At 33.7% G+C, this 23,510-nt stretch overlaps 4 protein-coding genes across 4 annotated transcripts; 3 read left to right on the plus strand and 1 right to left on the minus strand.

Annotated features, from left to right (window-relative positions):
- The first annotated feature begins 179 nt into the window (after positions 1-179).
- LOC102616572 (ABC transporter G family member 26) lies at positions 180-3,391 on the plus strand. The gene is made up of 9 exons (XM_006474766.3): positions 180-571; positions 658-947; positions 1,040-1,195; positions 1,280-1,463; positions 1,549-1,821; positions 1,901-2,185; positions 2,267-2,551; positions 2,625-2,732; positions 2,819-3,391. Exons 1-9 carry the CDS (start codon positions 359-361, stop codon positions 3,086-3,088), a joined length of 2,064 nt encoding a protein of 687 aa, XP_006474829.1. The 5' UTR covers positions 180-358; the 3' UTR covers positions 3,089-3,391.
- Positions 3,392-7,515: 4,124 nt separating this feature from the next.
- LOC102616282 (uncharacterized) lies at positions 7,516-10,794 on the plus strand. Its single transcript, XM_006474765.4, has 2 exons — positions 7,516-9,725; positions 10,285-10,794. Exons 1-2 carry the CDS (start codon positions 7,860-7,862, stop codon positions 10,378-10,380), a joined length of 1,962 nt encoding a protein of 653 aa, XP_006474828.1. The 5' UTR covers positions 7,516-7,859; the 3' UTR covers positions 10,381-10,794.
- Positions 10,795-11,196: 402 nt separating this feature from the next.
- Positions 11,197-13,982, minus strand: LOC102616006 (uncharacterized). Its single transcript, XM_006474764.4, has 8 exons — positions 13,814-13,982; positions 13,431-13,589; positions 12,840-12,946; positions 12,680-12,721; positions 12,511-12,598; positions 12,194-12,290; positions 11,679-11,779; positions 11,197-11,572 (listed from the first exon to the last, which is right to left on the minus strand). Exons 2-8 carry the CDS (start codon positions 13,559-13,561, stop codon positions 11,449-11,451), a joined length of 690 nt encoding a protein of 229 aa, XP_006474827.1. The 5' UTR covers positions 13,562-13,589; positions 13,814-13,982; the 3' UTR covers positions 11,197-11,448.
- Positions 13,983-18,149: 4,167 nt separating this feature from the next.
- Positions 18,150-20,952, plus strand: LOC102615711 (E3 ubiquitin-protein ligase At1g12760). Its single transcript, XM_006474763.4, has 3 exons — positions 18,150-19,376; positions 19,703-20,069; positions 20,469-20,952. The coding sequence occupies exons 1-3, from the start codon at positions 18,880-18,882 to the stop codon at positions 20,613-20,615; spliced, it is 1,011 nt and encodes a 336-aa protein (XP_006474826.1). The 5' UTR covers positions 18,150-18,879; the 3' UTR covers positions 20,616-20,952.
- Positions 20,953-23,510: the final 2,558 nt, after the last annotated feature.

Below are 23,510 nucleotides of genomic sequence, written 5' to 3' on the forward strand. Positions count from 1 at the left end.
ACTATTTTAAGAGACCTTACCAAGTGAACTCACCCAATAACAAGTACTTTAATCATTTTAATTTTCTTAATGAACAAACAAGAAATATTTTAGTCATGTTCTTGGCATGTTTACATGGCAAGTCAAAATGGCTACAAGATTATGTGAGAACTAGAGGCAAGACAGACCTACACATTCCCAAAATTTCATCCATGGAAAGCCTGTGGCCTAACAACCACCCAAACTCTCCATTGTTGTTATATAGGAAAGCATTTGGTTTGTTATGGTTGATTCACTTTATATTTCTTGATTTTCATCAGACCCCATAAAAATTAAATATTCCCACTAGATAAGCTGTTTCAAAGTGTCTGATCAAACCATGGAAATTGGAAGAGAAGAAGAAATTGAAGACATGTCATCACTGACACCTTCAACAATGGGGTCCATGCAGATTGCAGCTGGTAGCAATGGCTTTGGTCACAGCATTGAGTTCATGTCACAAGCTTATCTTCGAAACAGGTACTCAGAGATTGATATTGTGGATGAGAGCTCGAGTATCGAGAAAGATAGACCTCTTCCCATATTTCTCAAGGTATAAATGTGTATGCATTACGAAGATATTCTTGAAAACAAGTTTTGGAAATGCTTTATTATCATGTCATTTTGTGTGCGATGCAGTTTGAAGATGTGGAGTACAAGGTGAGAATTAACAAGGCTGCATCTGATAGCAATCCTGTGAAATCAGTGGTATCAAAAGTGGCCTCACAGCTGAGCTTGGATAAGGATTACAAACATATTCTGAAGGGCATAACAGGGAGCATTTGCCCTGGAGAAATCTTGGCTTTGATGGGTCCTTCTGGCAGTGGCAAAACAACATTGTTGAAGATTGTAGGAGGAAGATTAACGGATGATGTTAAAGGAAACATCACTTACAATGACATCCCTTATAATCCTGCTCTTAAAAGAAGGTTTAGCAAACTTTGAACAAGCTTTCCTTTTGCGGTTTTTAACTTCTATACTCATCTATGCAGTATGAATGATAGTGTTAACATTGGTACAGGATTGGATTTGTGACGCAAGATGATGTGCTATTGCCTCAACTGACAGTAGAAGAAACTTTAGTTTTCGCCGCATTTTTGAGACTTCCAGGCAACATGAACCGACAACAAAAATATGCCAGAGTGCAGATGATTTTAAAGGAACTTGGCCTTGAAAGGTATGATTGTTATGCTTGTGATTGTGGACATTTTCTTTGTTTTAGCTGAAAATTTCTCTGAATACATATTGCGTGTAACCATAGATGTCGACACACAAGAGTTGGAGGAGGATTTATAAAGGGAATATCTGGAGGAGAAAGGAAAAGAACAAGCATCGGTTATGAGATTCTAGTTGATCCTTCATTATTGCTGCTTGATGAACCAACCTCGGGCCTTGATTCCACTTCTGCTAACAAATTAATTCAAGTTCTCCAAAAGGTTGCCAAGGTATAATAAACCGATGCCTATTTGGTGCCATTTAACAATAGTTTTTAACAATGCTGTTTAAAGATTGTGTTTAATGAATCTATAGGCAGGAAGGACAGTAATTACAACAATTCATCAGCCATCAAGCAGAATGTTTCACATGTTTGATAAACTTCTGCTAATATCAGAAGGCTACCCGGTGTACTATGGCAAGGCCAGAGAGTCTATGGAGTATTTTTCGTCTTTGGGATTTATCCCAGAAATTGCCATGAATCCTGCAGAATTCTTGCTGGATTTAGCAACCGGACAGGTGACTGACATCAGTGTCCCTGAAGCTTTGTCTGCATCTGAAGGGGCTTCAGATTCTGAAGTACTCAAAGTAAGAACTAATTTACACTTCATTTTCTTGCCTATTTCCTCTGTTCTGTCCTCTTACAATTTATTTCATTTCGTTTTAGTATCTTCAACTCAAGTACAAAACTCAACTGGAGCCAAAAGAAAAGGAAGAACATCATCGAAACAAGAAGATTCCTGAGCATCTTCAATTGGAAATTCAAGTGAAGAAAGATTGGACATTGTCTTGGTGGGATCAGTTTCACATAATTTCAAGGAGAACTTTCAGAGAGAGGTGGAGGGACTATTTTGACAAGCTAAGACTTGTTCAAGCACTTGGCGTTGCAGTTGTGCTTGGCCTTCTCTGGTGGAAATCCCAGTCCACTACCGAGGCTCAACTTAGAGATCAAGTAATAAAAACACACCTACTTAATTAGCCACAACAGTTGCAAACACTACCATTAATCTCATCATCAAAAACTTTATTGCAGGTTGGTCTAATATTCTACATCTGCATTTTCTGGACGTCATCATCAATATTCGGAGCAGTATACGTCTTTCCATTTGAGAAAATCTATCTGGTGAAGGAAAGAAAAGCAGATATGTACAGATTAAGCGTGTACTATGTGTGTAGCACTCTCTGTGACATGGTGGCACATGTTTTTTATCCAACAATTTTCATGGTCATTGTATACTTCATGGCTGGTTTCAAAAGAACAGTTCCCTGCTTCTTCTTGACATTATTTGCCATTCTCTTGGTGGCCATCACTAGCCAAGTAAGTCGAGCAACACCAAAATATTTTTTTTGTTGCTTGTTTTGTTATTGAATGATTTTCGTTCTGTTATTAGGGGGCAGGGGAGCTTTTTGGAGCAGCAGTTTTGAGTATCAAGAGAGCTGGAATGATTGCTTCTTTGATACTCATGCTGTTTCTTCTCACAGGAGGCTACTACGTCCAGGTACTGTCATTTGCTTGTGTCTCAAGGTACATCAGTTTATACACAACAGTATGCAAATTAAAAGCTACAGCATGTTTTCAATGCAGCACATACCAAAATTTATGCAGTGGCTGAAGTACTTATCCTTCCTGTACTACGGATTTCGACTGCTTCTGAAGGTTCAATACGATGGCGACCAATTATATGAATGCGAGAGCCAAGGAGGATGCCGGAATCTGCAGAGCTCGCCGTCATTTGACACGGTGAACTTAAGTGGAGGGTTGCAAGAAGTGTGGGTTTTACTAGGGATGGCTCTTGCTTACAGGCTGTGTGCATACTTTTGCCTTCGCAAGAGGATTAACAAGTGCCATCTTTGAACAGTATGATACATTGATAAACACTTTGATGCTGCATTGTGTTACAAAATAATGGAGAGAGAGTGAGAACAGCATTAGAAAAACTTTTGATTTGATTCAAAATATTTAGAATACGCATATAAATCTTCAATTCTGTAAAACGAAATTCTTGCTTTCAACCAAGTAATAATTTTGATTATTTGTCGAATGTAAAATTAGACGCCGTAAGTTGTAATCCATCCGTTAAAAGATCTTTAGACAAATGTAGGCAGTGAAGTCACAATTTAACCATTCTAAATTTCTTGTAATGGACGAACGTTCAATTGAACCTGAGGCTAAATAACAGTCACGGACCTGTCCAATTCAATTCCAAAATTAAGTCAATACTTTTTGGAATCCAAGGTTAAGTGGAGTCCACAAAGACTTGGAACTATTATTATTATTATTATTTTTTTTTTTTGAGCTTAGGAAATCACATTAGTAATGCTGTAGGTATAAATTTTTATATAAATTAATGTGATATTCTACAGTTAGTTGAATGAAAATAAAATAATAAAAATAAATCTTATGTCATATTTTCATGCACAAATTTCTACCAATTTATATATAAAAAAGAATGGACTGGACTCCACTGGTCACATGGGTCATGGCAGTAAGTGGTTCATCATATTTCAAAGCTGTCGTCTATCATTTGCTACCGCCAAACCCAAGAAATTCTTTAGTGAAACAATGCTCTGCGATGCAACTGATGGGCAGAGGTGTGAAGATGAGGCTGTACTTGGCGTATGATGCAACAGAAATATTGGAGAGCAAGTTGATGCAGCTGGCAATTTTTGCAAGGCTCCAACATCTTATCTCAGCTATGATGATGTACGTAAACACTTTTTTGGCCTGGAGAAATTGGCGGAAAAAAAAAAGGCTCACCAATTTTTACGTAAGATATTTTCTAACAAGTGTTTGGTTGGGAGTAATGAAGGACGACGGGCCATGCCGTGCCCATTTTTTTCTTTTTAATAAGGCCCGGCACGGTCTATGGCACGAGTCCACTCATGCTGCCGTGCTAAAAAAAAGCTCATTAATTTTTTTTTTCTTAAGCTCACATGTCTAGTGTGCTTAAAAAAATCTACGTGTCTGATGTATTATATTTAAGCTCACGTATTTGGTGTGCTTTTTAAGTCCATCAACGTAATAATAATAATAATAAATTCATAAATTATATTAATAATTAATGAAAAATAAAATTATAATTGTAGAATAATAATTACACCTAATTTTATTTGAACCACTAATATTATAATTGCACTTGAACTCTATTAAATGAAAATATAATTTTAATTTATCATAAAAATAATTTGTTCTTAATTTTATTTTTTTATTTATAAATATGAAAAATACTTCATTCACAAATGAAACATATCTCCATTAACTATTAACTAAGTTATGATTTCATAAATGAAATATTAATGTCGTACAATTTTTTATTTATCATTTATAAAATCATGATATTTATTTATTCATTTAATAAATTATAAGCATAAAAAAATTAGAATATTTATTTAAACTAGGACTTAAATTAATTTTTAAAAGCCTATGCTAAAAAAAATATTAAAATTTTTAATTTCAAGTTATTTGTAAAATCATAACATTTTTTATTTACTTTTCATTAAAAAATGTTACTTTCATATACTTTAGTCCACGAGTCGCGTCTTATTAAGTGTCTTTTCGCATGCCATGCTTTAATTCATCTCTAATGGTACCGTACTTTTAAGGCATGCGTGTCTAAAATTATAGGTCCAACGTGGTTCACGTGCGTGTCGTGTCGTGCCGTGCCGTGCCGCGTGCCCTACCGAAACATACTCGTGCCATACCGTGCATGTCCGGCTCATTAGCCATCTTTAGTTGGAAGGAGAGGATGGAGAAGAGAAAAATAATTTAAATTCATTTTTTTATTTTCATTATTTAGTTGAATAAAATATATAAAAATTTAATTTTTATTAAAATTTAATATATATCATAATGTAGAATTTAAATTTGATGTCAAGGAGTGAAGAATTCAAACTCCTAATCCTAGTTGGAAACCAAAGCTTCCAATATTAATGCTTCAACTTTTTAACTTCTTTAATGTCATCAAATTGTTACTATAATTCTATTTTATCAATTTGATATTATAAATAGTTTTATATTAATTAAATTTAAATAATGATTTAAAAAACTTAATAAATGATTTTTTTTATTTAATATGAAACATAGAAATATAAATTAACAGTTGCCGGACCGCTCTCGCCACCGCCGTAGCACGTGCAATCTCACCGCTGGTGCCATTGGACTCGCTGACCGACAGACAGGCTCATTATATTGTCGTTGAGGTAAAAAAATTTTAAAAATTTTTAACTTCCACAGATATGAAAAAAAAAAATCAAAATTTTCGACTAAATGAGTTCATCCATTACAAAGAGCATCAATTTCTAATCATTTTTATATCATTCGTGAGTTTATATGAGATGATGCTGCGGCGGAGTACGGCGGCTCCGTTTGCTTTTTCTCGGTTCTAATGAAAATTTAAAATTATAAATTCAGTGCAGGTAATTAAATTCGGCGGAGTACGGCCGGCATGGCTTTGTGCTTCTGATGACTTCGTTGTTTTCAGGATCTCGACTCTCGAGGGCCATTCTTGAGTCTATCACACACTTTTGTCTTGTGCTGATCTACACGATTTAAATTCAGTGCAGATAATTAAACTAAAGAATTGCTTGGCGAAAGAAAATTCTTACTTGTGCTAGATGATGCTTGGAGGGATCAAAGGTGGGATTCCCCAAAGTTCCCGTATGTGGCTGGAGCGCCCGGAAGTAAAATATCATGACCACACGTAGCAGAGAAATTACATTAAAAATGGGGCCTGGTGAATATTTTAACCTGAAGCTTCTGTCAGATGATGCTTGCTGGTCTCTGTTCATGCAATAGGCATTCGATTGCAGAGAGATTGATGGACATAGAAATTCGGAATTGATTCATGGGAAATTAAGCACAGCTGCTCGTCTCTTGCAGTGAGGGCTCTCAGAGGCATGCATGATATGATGATCTAAACAAAGATACAACGGAGTGGGAAGACATATTATACAGCAAATTCAGTATGTCTCTGGACATTATCCAACTTTGTTGTGGGCAAGGGTAGAGGATCTGGGTTGAAAGGTTTGAAGAAATTTTTCTGTGCGGAGAGCATTGCATTTCAAGATTAGAGATAAAATGGTCAATTATGAATGTCAAGATACAAGAGAGGGCATATCAAGTAGTCATAGAATATTTGTTGAAGGAGCTTATGATGAAGTGCTGTAGCAGCACAACTCGTCATTTTATAACTTGGACCTCTTGACATTGCAAAGATGTCACCGTCATAGGAATGCCTTATCTAAAAGGAATAGGTTCCGATCCTTCTGTTATGAGAAATGTTGCTCAAAGCCTTTTCAATCACTGGAGACTCCGCTTTTTTTTGCCACGAGTATGGCTATCAGTCATGTGCCTTCAACTTTCTTTTTGTTCAAGGAAATCGATCACCTAGATTTATCGATTCTAGCGCTAAGAAAAATTCATAATCAGGTAGTAGTTTATTTGCACAAAGATGTGATCTTCATCATACGTGCAGTTAGAATCATTAAACGTTAGCAAATGTGTTTGTGGATTTAGAGCACTGTCTGTGTGAAATACCCAATATTTGCCGCAGCCATGGATGTTTACATCTTCTCTCTACTGGGTCGTACAATTGGGTGTCCGCCACGTGGCATAGTTTAACATCCCACGGTTTAAATTACTTGTAGTTGGCCATGCAAAGGCTGTCAGAATCTGGAAGTTTCTGATAGTCGCTGCCGACGATGGGAAGAATAATAAATTCAAAATTATACAATGACAACGTGATGAAAAATGGAAACAGTAACATTCATATAATGAAGCTAATAAAAATGAGAAAAAAGTGGGAAAGCAATATGCGATCTCATTAATTATTCTCCATTACCTTTCATTTTCTCATGTGAACGTCAACAACAATAACAAAATCTAATTGAAAACACACACACACACACACTTGGACCCTCATATATTTAATTTTACTTTGATTATACTGGTAGACCTTTTATGAATTTATAAATGAATTTCAATTTTTCTCCGAAATGAACTAAAATAGGAGTCTTAAAAAATAGAAATCTATTTTTAGTTTTTACAATGTTGAGAAATCCATCCATACATTAAAATTAATTTGAGGGTACTTGTCTACTTGACAACGATTTACAAATTTTGCGTTGATCTGTCAATATATCATAGTTAACCATAAAAAATCACAATTACTATCTATGAAATTACATCGCAATGATTAAGAATTTAACTGATGGCAAGGCATTGATTGACAAAGTCGTTGAAAGCTACCGATATAAAGGTTGATGAATTACTAGTTTGGCATGCTACCCACATTCCCCACAAACAAAACACCACCCTTATCAATTCATTCAAATTCAGATCAAACCTCAATTTTGGTCAAAAATAATAACTCACTGACACAAACCCACATACAAATATACACCACTTTCTTATCTTAGCAACTCATCATTTCTGTCAGTTACTTCTCTTCGTGTTCGGTCTATTACTTGTTTATTTATTGCTACATTGTGGCATCTAAGGATTGGTCCTTTGCCAAAAATAACGATAAATAATTATTTTATAAGAAGACTTATTTTTTCTCTCTAAAAATTCTTTTTTTTTTTTTTTACTTTTTCGTGGCAAAGATCATAACTTTATCTCATTTGGCATGGAGTTAGTCCCATTTTCAGACGACCCAGATAAGAAATCGAGTTCCACAACTCCTCCGTGGCAAGATATGTTCAGATCAGCGTCAATTCGCAAGCCTTCAGCAACGTCTAATTCCCAGGCGCCACTACCGGAATCACACGCGCCGCCTCCTTCTCAGGCTAACTCTACGGCCCCAGGTCAGAAAACCACATGTTCTGGTGATCCTCAGGTGAGGCTGGCTTTGTACATAGCCCTGGCTCATGCTGGTCTGGCTTTCACTCTCTTCATTCTTTACTTTATATTCAAGCTATTGCAAGATTATATTAGGCCGATCCAATGGGCAATTCTGTTGTCAATTCCGTTAAGAGGTATTCAACAAGCCCTTGTTGCATTTTGGAGTGAGCCTTTGCAACTTGGCCTCACTGAGACTGTACTCGCTGTTCCTGTTGCTATATTTAAGGTTTTTGTGGGTACTCTTGTTGATATTAAGGAAGTTTTCTTCAAGGTTTTTCTTAAAAAATTGAAAAACAATGGTCCAAGGCATAGTCGAAGTGGTTTTTCGAAGTTAGTAAGGTGGCTGGTGTCTTTTGCTGTCTTTGTAATTGCGTATGAGACAATCGGTGCTGTTGGGTCATTGGTGATTCTTGCTTTGGGATTTTTGTTTAGTACTACAAATGTTGATTCAACGATGTCAGCTGTTTCGTCGTTTAGGAGTAAAAGTTTTGGGCGTACTCCATTCAGCTCATATTTCACACGTCGCATATTGAAAAGGTTGGAAACCATTGTGGCTATTGGGTTGATTGTCGGTATGATGGTGGTGTTTTTGGCTGGGATAATATTCTTTTCTTACAAGATTGGCGTTGAGGGAAAAGATGCTGTGATCTCGATCAAATCTCATGTTGAAGAAAGTAATTATGCAGAGAGATTGGGTGTTAAAAAGTGGATGGAAGAGAATGATGTGCCTGGAATGGTTGATAGGTACACTACCACATTTTATGAGACAGTGTCTGAGCAGGTGGATAGTTTAGCAATGCAGTATAATATGACAGAATTTGTGACTGGGATTAAGCATTTTGTGATAGCGCCACCTGCTGGTTCTTCAGAGCAGTCCAAAGCTTTAACTAGCCTCTCTCCATACACTCAGAAACTAATGAGTTTAAGAAATAGGGTTACCAAACGAGAATGGAAGCAAATCTACACAGAAGTTGATGCTATTTTTAGAGAGTTGGTGATTACCCGAGAGGATTTAGTTCAGAAGGCAAAGGAGTTTGCTTACCAAGGAATTAATGTGTCACAACGTGTATTTTCTGGCAGCGCATCTGTTTTAGGGAGCAGTGCAAAGCTCATGCTCTCCACTGGGTATTTGATAATATCTGGAGCGGCAGAGGTTTTCAATTTTGTATCTCAGTTAATGATTTTCTTGTGGGTTTTATACTATCTTATCACCTCAGAATCTGGTGGGGTAACAGAACAAGTGATGTGTATGCTTCCAATATCTAAGCCAGCGAGGATCAGATGCGTGGAAGTTATTGATAATGCTATTTCTGGCGTTCTTTTGGCTACGGTTGAAATTGCATTTTTTCAGGGATGTCTGACATGGCTACTATTTAGATTCTTTAAAATACACTTCCTGTACATGTCAACCACCCTCGCATTCATCAGCGCACTGTTCCCAATCTTTCCATTTTGGTTTGCAACAATTCCAGCTGCCGTGCAGCTGCTGCTGGAGAGTAGGTACATAGTAGCCATCAGCTTGTCCGTTATTCATCTCGTGCTTCTGGATTATGGTACATGTGAAATTCAGGAGGACATACCTGGTTACAGTCCTTACCTTACAGGGCTCAGCATTATTGGTGGAATGACATTATTCCCATCTGCATTGGAGGTAATTTATAATTTATAATTTCTGTTACTTTATTTATTTTGATTTTGTGCCCAATTTGTTCTTTCAAAGTACTAATCTGCTGACTTTTTTTCTTAATCAATGATCTGGAAACCTCATTTTCTTACTACGTATATATGATTATTAGGGTTGAATTCAGAATTAGTAGATTTTTCAATTACTCTTATTGGATATGTTCTTGTTATTCCTCGATTTATTATGTGCCAAACATTCGCTATGACTAGTTTCTTGTGTAGTGCTTCAATACTGATTATAATCGTGGAATTCTATATGGAAGATTAGCTAGTTAAAGCTGTGTAAGTGTCAAATATATATTTTTCAGGGCTAGCAGTGATAGCAAATTAACATACATACTAGAAAGATTACCTTACATTTTAGTATCATTATATCAAATATAGTGAACTGAACTTGCTTGAGAAGTAATAGTTAAATTTTCTACGTACATTCTGCAATAGCTATCATAAATACATTTCATGCAGCTCTTGATGAATTGCTTGATTTGAAATGATATAGCTGCTGGTTATTGGTGATCTCATTGCAGGGAGCAATTATGGGCCCACTGATAACTACAGTTGTCATTGCACTAAAGGATTTGTATGTTGAATTCGTTCTAGAAGAACCAAAGAAGGAGGACTAGGAGAATGCAGTCTGAGGAGTGGTTTCCTTTACTCAGCTATGACTTCATTGTTTGCAGCCATGTGGAGCATTATGTAAATTAGTTTGAGCTGGAGGGACAGAATTACAGTTTATGGATATAGTGGCTGAAGAAGCATACGATCCGGTCTCTTGACAATGCTTCTTGCATCTCGCATGATGTGCTTAGGCAATGTATCAGTTGTAATTCTTAAGTAAATCCTCTTTTTTTTTTTTTGGGTTGGCGCGGGGCCGGTGGGGGGGGGGGGGGGGGGGGGTTGTTGTGGTTTGTTAGAAATTGGTGGGAAAAGTGTTTGTCCTGATTATCAGCAGTGTGTTCAAAATTGTAGATTATCTTCGTAGAAATTTGTGAAGTCTATGCTTGGAAAATGCAATGTGTGATTCTTTCACTATTCAATTTATATTGTTGCTTCGTTTGTTGAAAAATAGGAGGTCTTAAGGTTTGTACGCTGCTCGCATGGGTTAGAAGAGGATTGGGTAAAGAAATGGACGAAAAAGAGCGTTGCTTCACTAGCTCATTAGTTCAATCCTTCATGTGAAGAACGTGGGCAGACTAGAAAGCTGCATAACGCGTAACATAAGCAATGAATTTTGCCAAGGCCCTTCCAGTTGAAGCCTTCCATGCCTTCCCAAATCCAATTAGCACTTAATTTCAAGTTGCTTGCCTAAGACCTGAATTTATGATAAGATAGTTGGATCAGCACTTTTAAAATAACATATTTTAAATATACATCAATTCAACAAGGTGATTTGGGAGGCATTATCAAATAGACATGGAAAAAGATAAAAATCTTTACAATAGCCCAAATGTTAACTAGCACTTAATCACCATAAGTGTTAACAGTGTTTCAGTAATCAGTCAACTCATTGAAAACAATTTCAGCTTCATATTCTCATATATTGCTGCAGATGTTTGGCTCTTACTACATGGTAGCCCTCAAATTCAAACCCAGAGTCAATGACTAATACAAACAAGGATTTAAACCAAGGTCTTTTTCTTTGATTGAAGCAGTAAAACTTGGCCCTTCACCTCAGAATTACTTTAGCGAAGCTACTTCATGTATTTCTGTAAGAATTTCCTGTGGAAGTCATTCCTGATAGTGTCATTGATGAAGCGCTTGGGAGTCTTGGTTTCACCACGGGCTTGGTTCTTGAAAACCACATCGTCATCCCACCTGAGGTAATGAAAGGCATGAGATGATGGGCCTTTAAAAATGCATCAAAATTCCATGACTTGCTTATAGAAAGGAATAGAAGAATTAGATCATTCAAGAAACGAACCTTCTTTTCACATTAAAGGATGTTGGATTATTCAGCAATGGATTTCCTACAAGAAGCTCTGATTCCTTGGCTTTAGCCTCTTCTTCCCACTGTTCTTTTTCCTGCAGATGCATGGAGTGCATTTGTTATACTAGTGCAATCTGAAAATCAAACCATCAGCAGTTGTGGGTCATAAATACTAGACTCTACAGGTATGGAGCAACAATTTAACAGCTTGCATAAATTTTTTTTTTAAAAAAAAATGATGACAAACGAGCATAATCTGAGAAAAGTTACAGAAAAATGAAAAAGATCTGTGTGTACTTTGTTCAGCACTGGATAGAGTTGAAAAAAACTTATCCCAAAAGAAAAGGGCATAATATAGAATCTCCAAACTGACTTAAGTAGCTTGTAAACCCAACTCACAGCCTTCAACAATCAAAGTCGCAATATCCATTTTAAAAATTTTCAAAAACATAAAATAATTCAAACTGTATCCAAAGGGGCTATAAACTCCATAACAGATTAAATCTCACCTTCCGGAGCTTCTCCTCCGCTCTTTCCTTCTTTATTAGTTCAAGCTCAGCCAAAAGTGCTTCAGTGTCATCCTCATCATCGTCGTCATCATCATCACTGGATATACGAAAATAAAGTAAAATGCTTCAAGTGAGATTATTCCAAATACTAACTCCTATAACCACATGAATACTAAATTAAATAAAAATTGCAACCATCATATGTTCATTTAGAAACTTTTTTGCTTGTATAAACATCTAAGATGATTTGAACAATCAGGCCAAATTTATAGAAGAGAAAAAGAAAGAAAGAAAGAATTATTGGTGAGAGAACCAACCTCTCATCATCACTTTTGACTTCGACATCAGAATCATCAGCATCTATGCTACGTGGAGCAGCACGGTCCTCAATATCCCTCTTTGTCCCTACAAAACAGGCTATACAGTTAGCAAAACACTAAATGCATCATTTATTTGATAAAGAGTCAGGCAAGCTGGTATATTCACCTTCCAACAAAAGATGGCTACTCTTCCGACGATCTCTGTCATCTGCAACAATGAAATATTGATTAAAATAAGGATACGTCTCTTTTTGGAGGAAAAAGTGGAAATCCAATAACACTAAAAGATATTGGCAAAATAATGGACATTGGTAACATAGTTTTACCATTGTAGGACTTATCCTTAGATGAGAAATGTCTCCGTTCACGCTCTTCTAGCTCATGCCGGAGGTTCCTTTTCTGTAATTCATCTTTGGTATCTTGTCCTTCTTTTCTGAAAATACAACATAACAATAAGAAACGGGGTTCACACATGTCACACAGTACAACAAAGAAACATATAAACCAGGACATTAGGATCCCACCACATAGCTAAAGTTTAACAAGCAAGTTGAACATTTTCTACTGATATCACACATGGCCTATTCTCCTCAGAAGTACGACATATTAGCGGTAGTAGCTAAAACAATTTTAACTTCTCTTCAGTTTCACATAAAACCGAAAATGAAAAAAAAAAACCCTCTTTGCATCTGTAAAATCTTTTTAACTCACTTCAATTTCCCATGTCAAGAACTTCTCTTTGAATACACATGCATTACTTAGGAACTGAAATTCATGTCTCAAAAAACACCCCGAAATTAAAAAAAAAAAAAGGAAAAAAATACAACTGATACAGCATATGAAATTCTAGAATCTAATCTTACAGGGCAAAATACAGAATTGAAACAAACGGTTTCAGCGAACTGAAAGTTACTCACCTAGGCTTCAAATTTGTATGAGCTGCAAGGTCCCTCGATGAGTACTTCTGCGACGGCCCGAAAATTCGAGTACCGCCTTGCTCATTACCACCTTTTGCGGGAGCCCATGTGGGTCGAGCTGCCGTCGTCATGTCGTTCCAATTACAATCTCTAGATTACCTATAGAACCGAAAAATAAAAATCACTCATAAATTGCGAATAAACTAGCAAAAATCACAAAATTAGCATGAACCAGAAACCCTAGAATTCAATAACCCTAAACTCTATTCCTATACCTACCAGCCGTAATATTGGAAGCGAATCAATAAATTATAATAAAGATTAATATAAAATTGTAGTTACGAAAACAAATGACATAAAATCAGAAGAATCAGGGTTATCACCTTGATTTTGACCGATCCAATTCTTTGTTCGATCGAGGTTCGAGAGATAGAGAGAGAGAGAGAGAGAGAATTCACTTGAAATTTCGGATATAAGGAGGTCGGAGTGCGGTGTGAAAAATCGGATCCGGGTTACTAGATGTCGGATTTGGAGTAAAGTAACTTGGATTTGGGTAAACTGGATAAGTCTAGGTCGGAGTACTAATTGGGCCACGATGCGAGACTCCCCCAAAGATTGATTATGTCTGTCGGCCCCCAATTTTTATAAAAATAGCACCCCATCCTTTCTCCAAAAAAAAAAAAAACAAAAAGCGTATAAGACAGAAATGAATATAGATAGAGATAATGATGTGAACAATCAATACTTATGTACCCAACTAATAATCTTTTTTTCCAAAAACAAAACCCTTTAAAATAAAAAGAATTATCTCAAACAGGGTTGATTTTGATGTTATCTTAAATTCTAAGGTGCATTTACAAAATCACATAACTATAAGAACTCCCTCAAAGTGTGTTCTACAAAAATTACCATTCTACACATTAATTTAATCTTGTGTCTAGAGATGACTTAGCCAAATAAAGACACTGCTCATTTACAATCTACTGTGGCCTATGCTGGCTGGTTGGTCATACCAACACTCCGAGATATCGTGACATTAATTTTAATAAAATTGTGCTCTTCTACTGCTGAGCCAATTCATTTAACACGTTTGCTCAATTCTTGACAAGAATGATTAATTATGAATTTTCTTCAATATATTTATGAAAAATATTATTTCATTGACCTCTTAATGCGTGTGATCCGAGTACAAACATATCCTCTATTTCAAAATTGGTCAAAAAACATCCTTGATATTTTAACAATTATATAGAAGCTTCCCTGATGTTTTATTAAATTTATATATTTATCAATGGATAAGAATAATGAGTAAGGTTTTAATAAAGTTACTCTAAATTGATTAATGTCAAGTTAAATAATAATTTAATCCAAAAACCAAATTTTCTTTTTATTGTTGTATAATGCCGTGATGAAAATTAAGACATCAATACCGTAATTAAACATAAAGTATGTAAATTAAACATAAAACTTGTAAATTTAACATAAAACTTATAAATTAATATTAACTATAAAATAAAACATAAATTTTATAAATTAAACATAAAAATTGTAAATGAAAGGTAAAACGAGTAAATTAATATAAAACTGGTAAATTCATATATTATTAGTAAATAAAACAAAAACTTGCAAATATAACATAAAACTTATAAATCAACATTAAGTGCAAAATAAAAAAATACAATTTAGAAATTAAACATAAGATTTGTAAATGGAAGATATAACAAGTAAATCAATATAAACTAGTAAATTAATGTATTACTAGTAAACAAAATAAAAAGTTGCAAATATAACTTAAAAACTAGTAAATCAATATTAACTGTAAAATAAAATATAAATTTTCGAAGTGAAACAAAAGACTTGTAAATAGAAGGTAAAACAAGTAAATTACTATAAAATTAGTAAGTTAATGTATTACTGGTAAATAAAACAAAAACTTACAAATATAATATAAGACTAGTAAATCAACATTAAGTGCAAAATAAAACATAAATTTTGGAAATGAAACATAAAACTTGTAAATAGAAGGTAAAACAAGTAAATTAGTATACAACTAATAAATTAATGTATTAGTGGTAAACAAAACAAAAACTTGCAAATATAATATAAAACTAGTAAATCAACACTAACTGTAAAATAAAACATAAATTTTAGAAATGGAATACAAGACTCGTAAAAGGAAGATAAAACAAGTAAATTACTATAAAATTAGTGAATTGATGTATTACTGGTAAATAAAACGAAAACTTGCATTTATAATATAAAGTGAGTAAATTAATATTAAGTGCATAATAAAATATAAATTTTGTAAATTATACCTAAAACTTATGAATAAAAGGTAAAATAAGTAAATTAATATAGGAGTTACTGAAAAAAAAAAAGTTCACAATTGTAAAATAAAAACTCATTATAATGTTTATTGCCTTATATATTTAGTGTTTTTTAATTTAAATTGAATAATGCTAGTTTTGCATTTATGTAATATATTTGATGTTTTATTAAGGATGAAATTTATTTTCAAAATCAAATTTTGAAAAAAAAAATTATTTTAATATCTTCCATAGTTGTTGTAAGATAAGGTTATTTTGCATCTTTCTTCAAATCCTCAACAAAAATCTTAAATGGTCTCTAAGTACACATAAAAAGTTTGAAACTACATGGAGTATGCATAAGACTCAAAATTAGATCTAATTTTATTGATATATCATATATTTGTTAGTAATATAAGAATGTTTTTTATTTTGTTTTTGCTTGATCCACATCAAGATAAATAATTGCACTTAATTAACCTTTTTTTGAATGATTTTGCACTTAATTAACTTGTGTAATAAATATATTTTATTATAGGAAATGGGAAAAGTTATACAAATGTCCTAGAATAAATGTGGAGTTTATGATTAAACCAATTCAATAAAATTTATTCCACTTTTTTTAGTACAATTTTTTTTGTTTAATTAACGAGTGATTTTTTTTGTTTAATTAGAGAAATATTTTTGTAAGTGAATAATATTTTTCACTAAAATTATAAAGAAAAAATGTTAATTTTTTAAACAATTAATAATCTTGCACGAATTTACTGATTTTATTTTACATTTATTAATTTTATGTGTAGTTTATAATATTTATATCTATCACGGCATTGATACCGTAATTTTTATTATAACATTATAAAATTTTCCTTTTAAAAAAATCAAGATGCAAATCCTAATTTTCTTTTGATTTACTATTTTATTAGTGCTTTTTTTTTTCTTTTTTCCCTAAGGCTAAGGCTATTAGTGCTTTGTTAGAGACAGCAAACGAATATTCTGCTAATCGTAACTCAAGTATTTAATGAAGGTATGCCTCTACGCCACATAGATAGGTAAGAGACAGTGTATTATTCTAGCCTTCTAGGCCCTACTACCCATACAAAACAATAACTTCACATTGCTTTGATTGAAGCTTCTTGTTGCGTGCTTTGATTGTGTGTGAGAGCCAAGCCCCCTTTTGTCTTCTTACGAACTCAGCTAAAGATAAGGCTTTGCGACACGCAGCCACCTACATGATTGAGTACAAATATGCCAAAGTTCGCATTTGTTACTTTCGTATCAATTTTTTTCGATTAGACTACTTTCCAAAACAATGCAAAAGGATCTAGAATTGGACACATTGCGGCGAGCTATTGGCTCGTTGGGTCAAATTTATGTCAAAGAAGGAAGATCGGGCTTAAGTTATCACTTTATTTTTTAATCCATTAATTTATTCTAATGGTCGGCTTTGTGGGTAAGCTACGTTTGGGTTCATACTCAATTGAGATTTCAGTGAAATTAAAAATGAAGTTCATAGTTGACAATCTTTTTACTTAATGCTTAATTAACTGATGTGTTTGCTTCCGGTGATTGACCAAATTATTTATTTAATAGACGCGTCGTTCGTTGTTTGAAGGAAGAGCCGATTAAGTATTTGTTTCGGGACACTTTAGAAATGTTTATAATATCTAATAAGAGTAATGCTACACATCTCAAATTTTTTATCTCAAAAAATTATTCTAAATGATGTGTCATTAATTGAGTGGTTGGTGAGATAATACAATTAAATCACTTAAAATGTAAATAAAGGTATTTATAACGAGCAATCAGTCGGAAAAAAAAAACCAATTTTACCTTTTTAATTAATAATCTTTATGAGCCAAAATGATCAATTTGACGGCTGCTGTATAAAATTTTGTTTTAAGTGAGTCGAGTACTTGTCAAACCTGCCTTTTGTACATTCCTCTTGTATTTTTCTGTAAGAGCCGAAAAAGAAGAAGAAGAAGAAGAAGAAGAAGAAGAAGAAAAGTTTGATAGATTATGAACAGGTGAGGGGATGTGGTTGGTGGGTAGAAAACTAATACTCGTAGCTTGAAACCCAGTAATCTAATTGCGTAATAATGTTGTATAATGTGGACATTTTATTTATTACTAACCAACGAAATTGACAATTTTAAAAGTAACGTGTTGGTATTGAGGTTTGTATTGAATTGTTATAAACATACCTTTAGCTTTTTCCCCTAAAGTCACATTTATCACAGATTTTTAAACGATTTGATATAAAAGTAATTGATCATGTCAACTTCCATGCATGGACAAATGTTATTGCATGAGTAACTTCAGAAAAATATGTGGCCAACGGCACATTATTGTGCAAAAACAATACTAAAGAGGTGGGGGGGGAGGGGGGGGGGGGGCATGGCTACCCGAAGTCCCCAGCATAGTAGAAGCTGCTGGTTGAATTAGGTGGCCAACCCACTACCGTATAATCTTACTGTACCCGCCATAATTCAAATATTTTAAATACATATATTCATAGTATAATTACTGTCAAAATACTCACTTTGCCTCTTATCCAATTAAAGACTAATTAGTAATTGGTCAAATTGATTTTAATATAAATATTAAAAAAAAATATCTTTTGCTTTTATCAGAGATTTGAACTTGAAGAAGCAGTTGAGTTGCTGCCGCCGCTGCTACATCAGCTTTTGGCTTTGCTTATTTCAGAATCAAAAACCAAAGAGAAGTTACAAGTTAGGCCAACAGTTAGCTTCTTCCCTCCAAACAAATTAACTAACCTTTCAGCTTCATATTCCCTTGGAATCAAAGCAAGCAAGCAATATCTCTCAGCAGTTGATTCTTGGTCACCATCTGAAAATTAAACACCCAACTTATTGTTTTCTCCTCAACCACAACTCCCTCATCTTAAATATCATCTTCAGTTTCAGGTCTCATGTGTGTAAATCTTGATTGATTCTGGTTTCTGGGGTTTCAAGACTTGGAGAAAGCCTTATTGGTATTTTTTTTTCTTTTTTCCTTTTTGTTCATTGAATTCTTTGTTATTATCATGGAAGCATGAAAGTTTTGTGACAAGTTACATGTGTTGAAAAATTCATGCTAGTAACATTAGAATAGTCATACAAATTAGGCCACACAGTTTGAATATGAATACCAGATACTCTTTCCCATCGGATTCGTTGTGCAATTCATCTACAACAGTTCCATACTCATCAAGTCCTCCAGCTACAGAGGATCGAATGGCTCGAAACAGGCCTGCTGCTCGGGCTGGTGCTCCCTCGTTCTTGATAAGAACAGCCATGAGAATATCAAGGGCAAGGTGGTTTAATTTCTTGAGAAGAGTGTTTCACTACCAGAATGGATCAAGATCTGATCTTGGGTCTAATCCTTTCAATTCCAGCACATGGATGGCTCTGGAGCTGCTGGCTTTGCTCGTTCAAATAAGCATCATAACCTTCACTTTGTCTATTTCAAAGAAGGAGAGCCCTATTTGGCCTATGAGGATTTGGATTGTGGGTTATGATATTGGCTGTCTCCTCAGCCTGCTGCTGCTCTACGGCCGCTACCGCCAACTTTATGCTTCCCAGGTCGATGGGTTCAGCCTCCCTGATGTTGAACAGCAGAGGAGCAGTGAAGATTCCAGGTACCCTTGCAATTTTGATAATTTCCTTATGACCCCTTATAATTTTAAATTTTTACAAATTGCCCCTTTTGAATATTTTTTTTATATATAAATAGTTCTTGAAAAAACTAATTAAATTAAGTTTGAACTTGCCCATATAATGAACTAAATTCCTAATTGCATCCTTGGATTGAGGTGGTGTGATTTTAAATTTACTACTTCTTTAACACGAAACATTAATTGTCTATTAAACATAAGCGCGCGGCTAAGTGTATCAGTATCACTTTACAATTACTTGCTTGCATTTGTCGCAGCAAATCTTCATATAACTTGCTGGTTGTATACAGGTTCTCACATTTGATGAACAAATGCCGGACATCACTGGAGCTGTTCTTTGCAATATGGTTCGTGATGGGTAACGTTTGGGTATTCGATTCGCGATTTGGATCCTTTCAACGAGCTCCAAATCTTCACGTGCTCTGCATCTCTCTGCTTGCCTGGAATGCTCTCAGCTACTCTTTCCCATTCCTGTTGTTTCTGCTTCTATGTTGTTGCGTGCCACTCATTAGCAGTGTCCTTGGCTACAACATGAACATGGGCGCTGCCGATAAGGGAGCTTCTGATGATCAAATTTCCAGGCTTCCCAGCTGGAGATACAAACGAGTTGATAGCAATTTGGAGGCTGGCAATTCAGCTCCTGCAAATGAAGATCCTGTAAGGCACATGATCTTTACTAGCTAAGAAAGCTTGCATAAATTCACCAAAAGCCGTCTTTAACATTTGCTGAAAACATTTCTTGCAGGAGAAGTTATCAAACATAAAAGTAAACAAGCCGATTCAGTATAATCTCTAGTTGACCCAACAAAAGAAATCAAATCTTGTTAGGGAGAAATTGTCAAAAATTCACTTGAAATTCATCAAAAACATTTCTTGTGAAGCAAGTTGTGAACTTAGAAAACGAACGGTCTATAATCAACTGATTCAACAAGAAAAACCAATACCATTTATGTACAAGTGGAATTAAAACTTGAAATATATGCTCATAGCTAGGGCTAATGATTTTCTTTTTCTGGGTTTTGCTTATTTCAAATTTACTGTATGTTTGATTAACAGGAGTGCTGTATATGCCTTGCAAAGTATAAAGAAAAGGAGGAAGTGAGGAAGCTGCCATGTTCACATATGTTTCATCTCAAATGTGTGGATCAATGGCTCAGGATCCTGTCTTGTTGTCCCCTCTGTAAACAAGAATTGGAGAGATGAAAAAGCTAGAAGACAAATTGAGAATCTGAGAATTTTTTTTTTCTTGTTTTTATTGAATTTGGTTTCACTGTTTTTGTGATTTTTATATATTTTGCTCGCACGGTTACTTGAGTGAGTTTATTGCTTGTACATGGAGCTCACCAGTAACTCGAAAATTATACCATCATACACACATATTATCATATATATGTGTCCAGGGGAATTGTGTTTGAATTTCTTTTCTTTTTGGGGAAAAAAAACAGAGATAGAAATATCCGATATTATTTATGATAAATCGGAGTAAATCTCAAATACATATGTACACACAAAATTTGTATACCCAACAATTTGTACATGATTTTTAATTTTTTTTATTTATATGTGAAATATATTCGTGAAATAAATGTACTTGAACCCAAATAATGCAGAAAATACTTGGTATTGTGTATCAGAAAATCTCAAATACATATGTACACTCAAAAAAAGATAAAAACGTACAATTGTTGCAACATAGGCGGGACCCCGTAATTATATTGCATTTGTTGTTTCGATTCATACGTTTTTATATTTTTATTATAATATAGTATCAATATCCCTTTCTGTCAAATTTTACATCCCCAATTAGGGTTGACAGAAAAGTCCGGGCAGACCCAGGCCCGCGTCGGCCCGGCCCGTGGCTTGACAGTATGGGTAAGGGCTCATAATTAATAAAGCTCATAACATATAGGCTCAGTCAATGGCCTAAATGAAAAGCATGGGCTTAAGCCCAGACTTTATAATAAATAATATAATATATATATTATATATTATGGGTAAGGGCTTTATATATATATATATATATATATATTAAAAATATATATAATATATTATAAAATTGAAAAAAAATTAAACAAAACAATAAAAAAATCGGGCAAAGGTTTTGTCACAAAATGTCAAAATTCCTAAATCAGTAAATCTCTATTAGTTTTTTTTATATTAGTGGTTGATTTGTATGTTATGTACGTTACTTGTATTGTTAGTATTTTTATATTTTGTGTTGGCTAATTATGTATTAGAGAATTATATTTAAGTTTTTAGCCTATTGTAGTATTATGTATTGGATAATTATGTTTTGAAAATTTATAGTTTTATTTAAAAAAAATTTAAAAATTCGTAAAAGCCCAGGCCCGTCAAGGCCTGACCCGTCCAAAGCCCGCCCAACTTGGATGGGCTTTGAGAGGACCTGAACTTATTTAACATTATATGGGTCTGGTCCTGGGCTTGGCAAAGCCCGACCCAAGCCCTTAAATTACCAACCCTACCCCAATGTCGTTCATAAAAAATTTCTTAAAAAAGAAAAAAAACAAATAAAAGCAAAATATCTAGCTGTCTAAATTAAATCCTTTATTTTGTTTTCTAGTTGCGTAATAAAGTTATGTTTGGGAATATTTGAAGTACTGATGAAAGAATCTTTTTGTATTTATTTTATAGTATTTCGTTGGGAAAAATGGTGCTCTTTAAACAAATATTCCATTAATTGTTTTCTTTTTCCAAAAAAAAAAAAATTGTTAAATGTATTTTCAAGACTTACTGCCAACCAAACTTTAATCCATTATTTAATAGAACGTCGATCGAGTAAGTGTAAGTCATAGAGCAAATGGTCAAGTATAGTCTACACTTAAATAATATAAAGAATCAATCATTTTGATCTGTCATAACTCTGAAGATCCACAAACAAATCTTTGTCGTACTGAAGAAAGTAAATATTAAATCATTTTCTTTAAAATCAATATAAATGAAAATAAATATTAAGTATTAATTTAGTTTGTATAAATTAATATGACATATCAATATAATTATTACTATACGCGGCACTTAATATGTCATTACAAAATTTATTCATGATTTCGGTATTATCCATGTAGAATTATATAAATATGCCTCGTGTCCAATAACTTACCATATGCATATAATGGCATAATTGTCCATAAATTATTTTTGCCCTTATAATTTTAAAAAATATACACACACATATATAAATATTTGATATACTAATATATTACAATTAATATTTATAATTCTATTATAACGACCTGAATTTTGATCTGTCAAGTATAGTCTACACTTAAATAATACGAAGAATCAATAATTTTGATCTGTCACCACACTAAAGATCCACAAACAAATCTTTGTCGTACTAAAGAAAGTAAACATTAAATCATTTTCTTTAAACTCAATATAAATGAAAATAAATATTAAGTAGTAATTTGGTTTGTATAAACTAATATGACATATCAATATAATTATTATCATACGTGGCACTTAACATGCCATTACAGAATTTATCCATGATTTCGGTATTATCCACATAGAATTATATGATTATGTCGCGTGTCCAATAACTTACCATATGCATATAAATGAAAATAAATATTAAGTATTAATTTAGTTTGTATAAACTAATATGATGTATCAATATAATTATTACTATACGCAACACTTAACACGCCATTACGGAATTTATCCATGATTTCGGTATTATCCACATAGAATTATATGATTATGTCGCGTGTCCAATAACTTACCATATGCATATAAATGAAAATAAATATTAAGTATTAATTTGGTTTGTATAAACTAATATGATGTATCAATATAATTATTACTATATGCGGCACTTAACACGCCATTACAGAATTTATCCATGATTTCGGTATTATCCACATAGAATTATATGATTATGTCGCGTGTCCAATAACTTACCATATGCATATAAATGAAAATAAATATTAAGTATTAATTTGGTTTGTATAAACTAATATGACATATTAATATAATTATTACTATATGCGGCACTTAACATGCCATTACGGAATTTATCCATGATTTCATTATTATCCACATAGAATTATATGATTATGTTGCGTGTCCAATAAC

This window comes from Citrus sinensis, chromosome 9 (assembly GCF_022201045.2).
Source record: "Citrus sinensis cultivar Valencia sweet orange chromosome 9, DVS_A1.0, whole genome shotgun sequence".
Classification (NCBI taxonomy): Eukaryota; Viridiplantae; Streptophyta; class Magnoliopsida; order Sapindales; family Rutaceae; genus Citrus; species Citrus sinensis.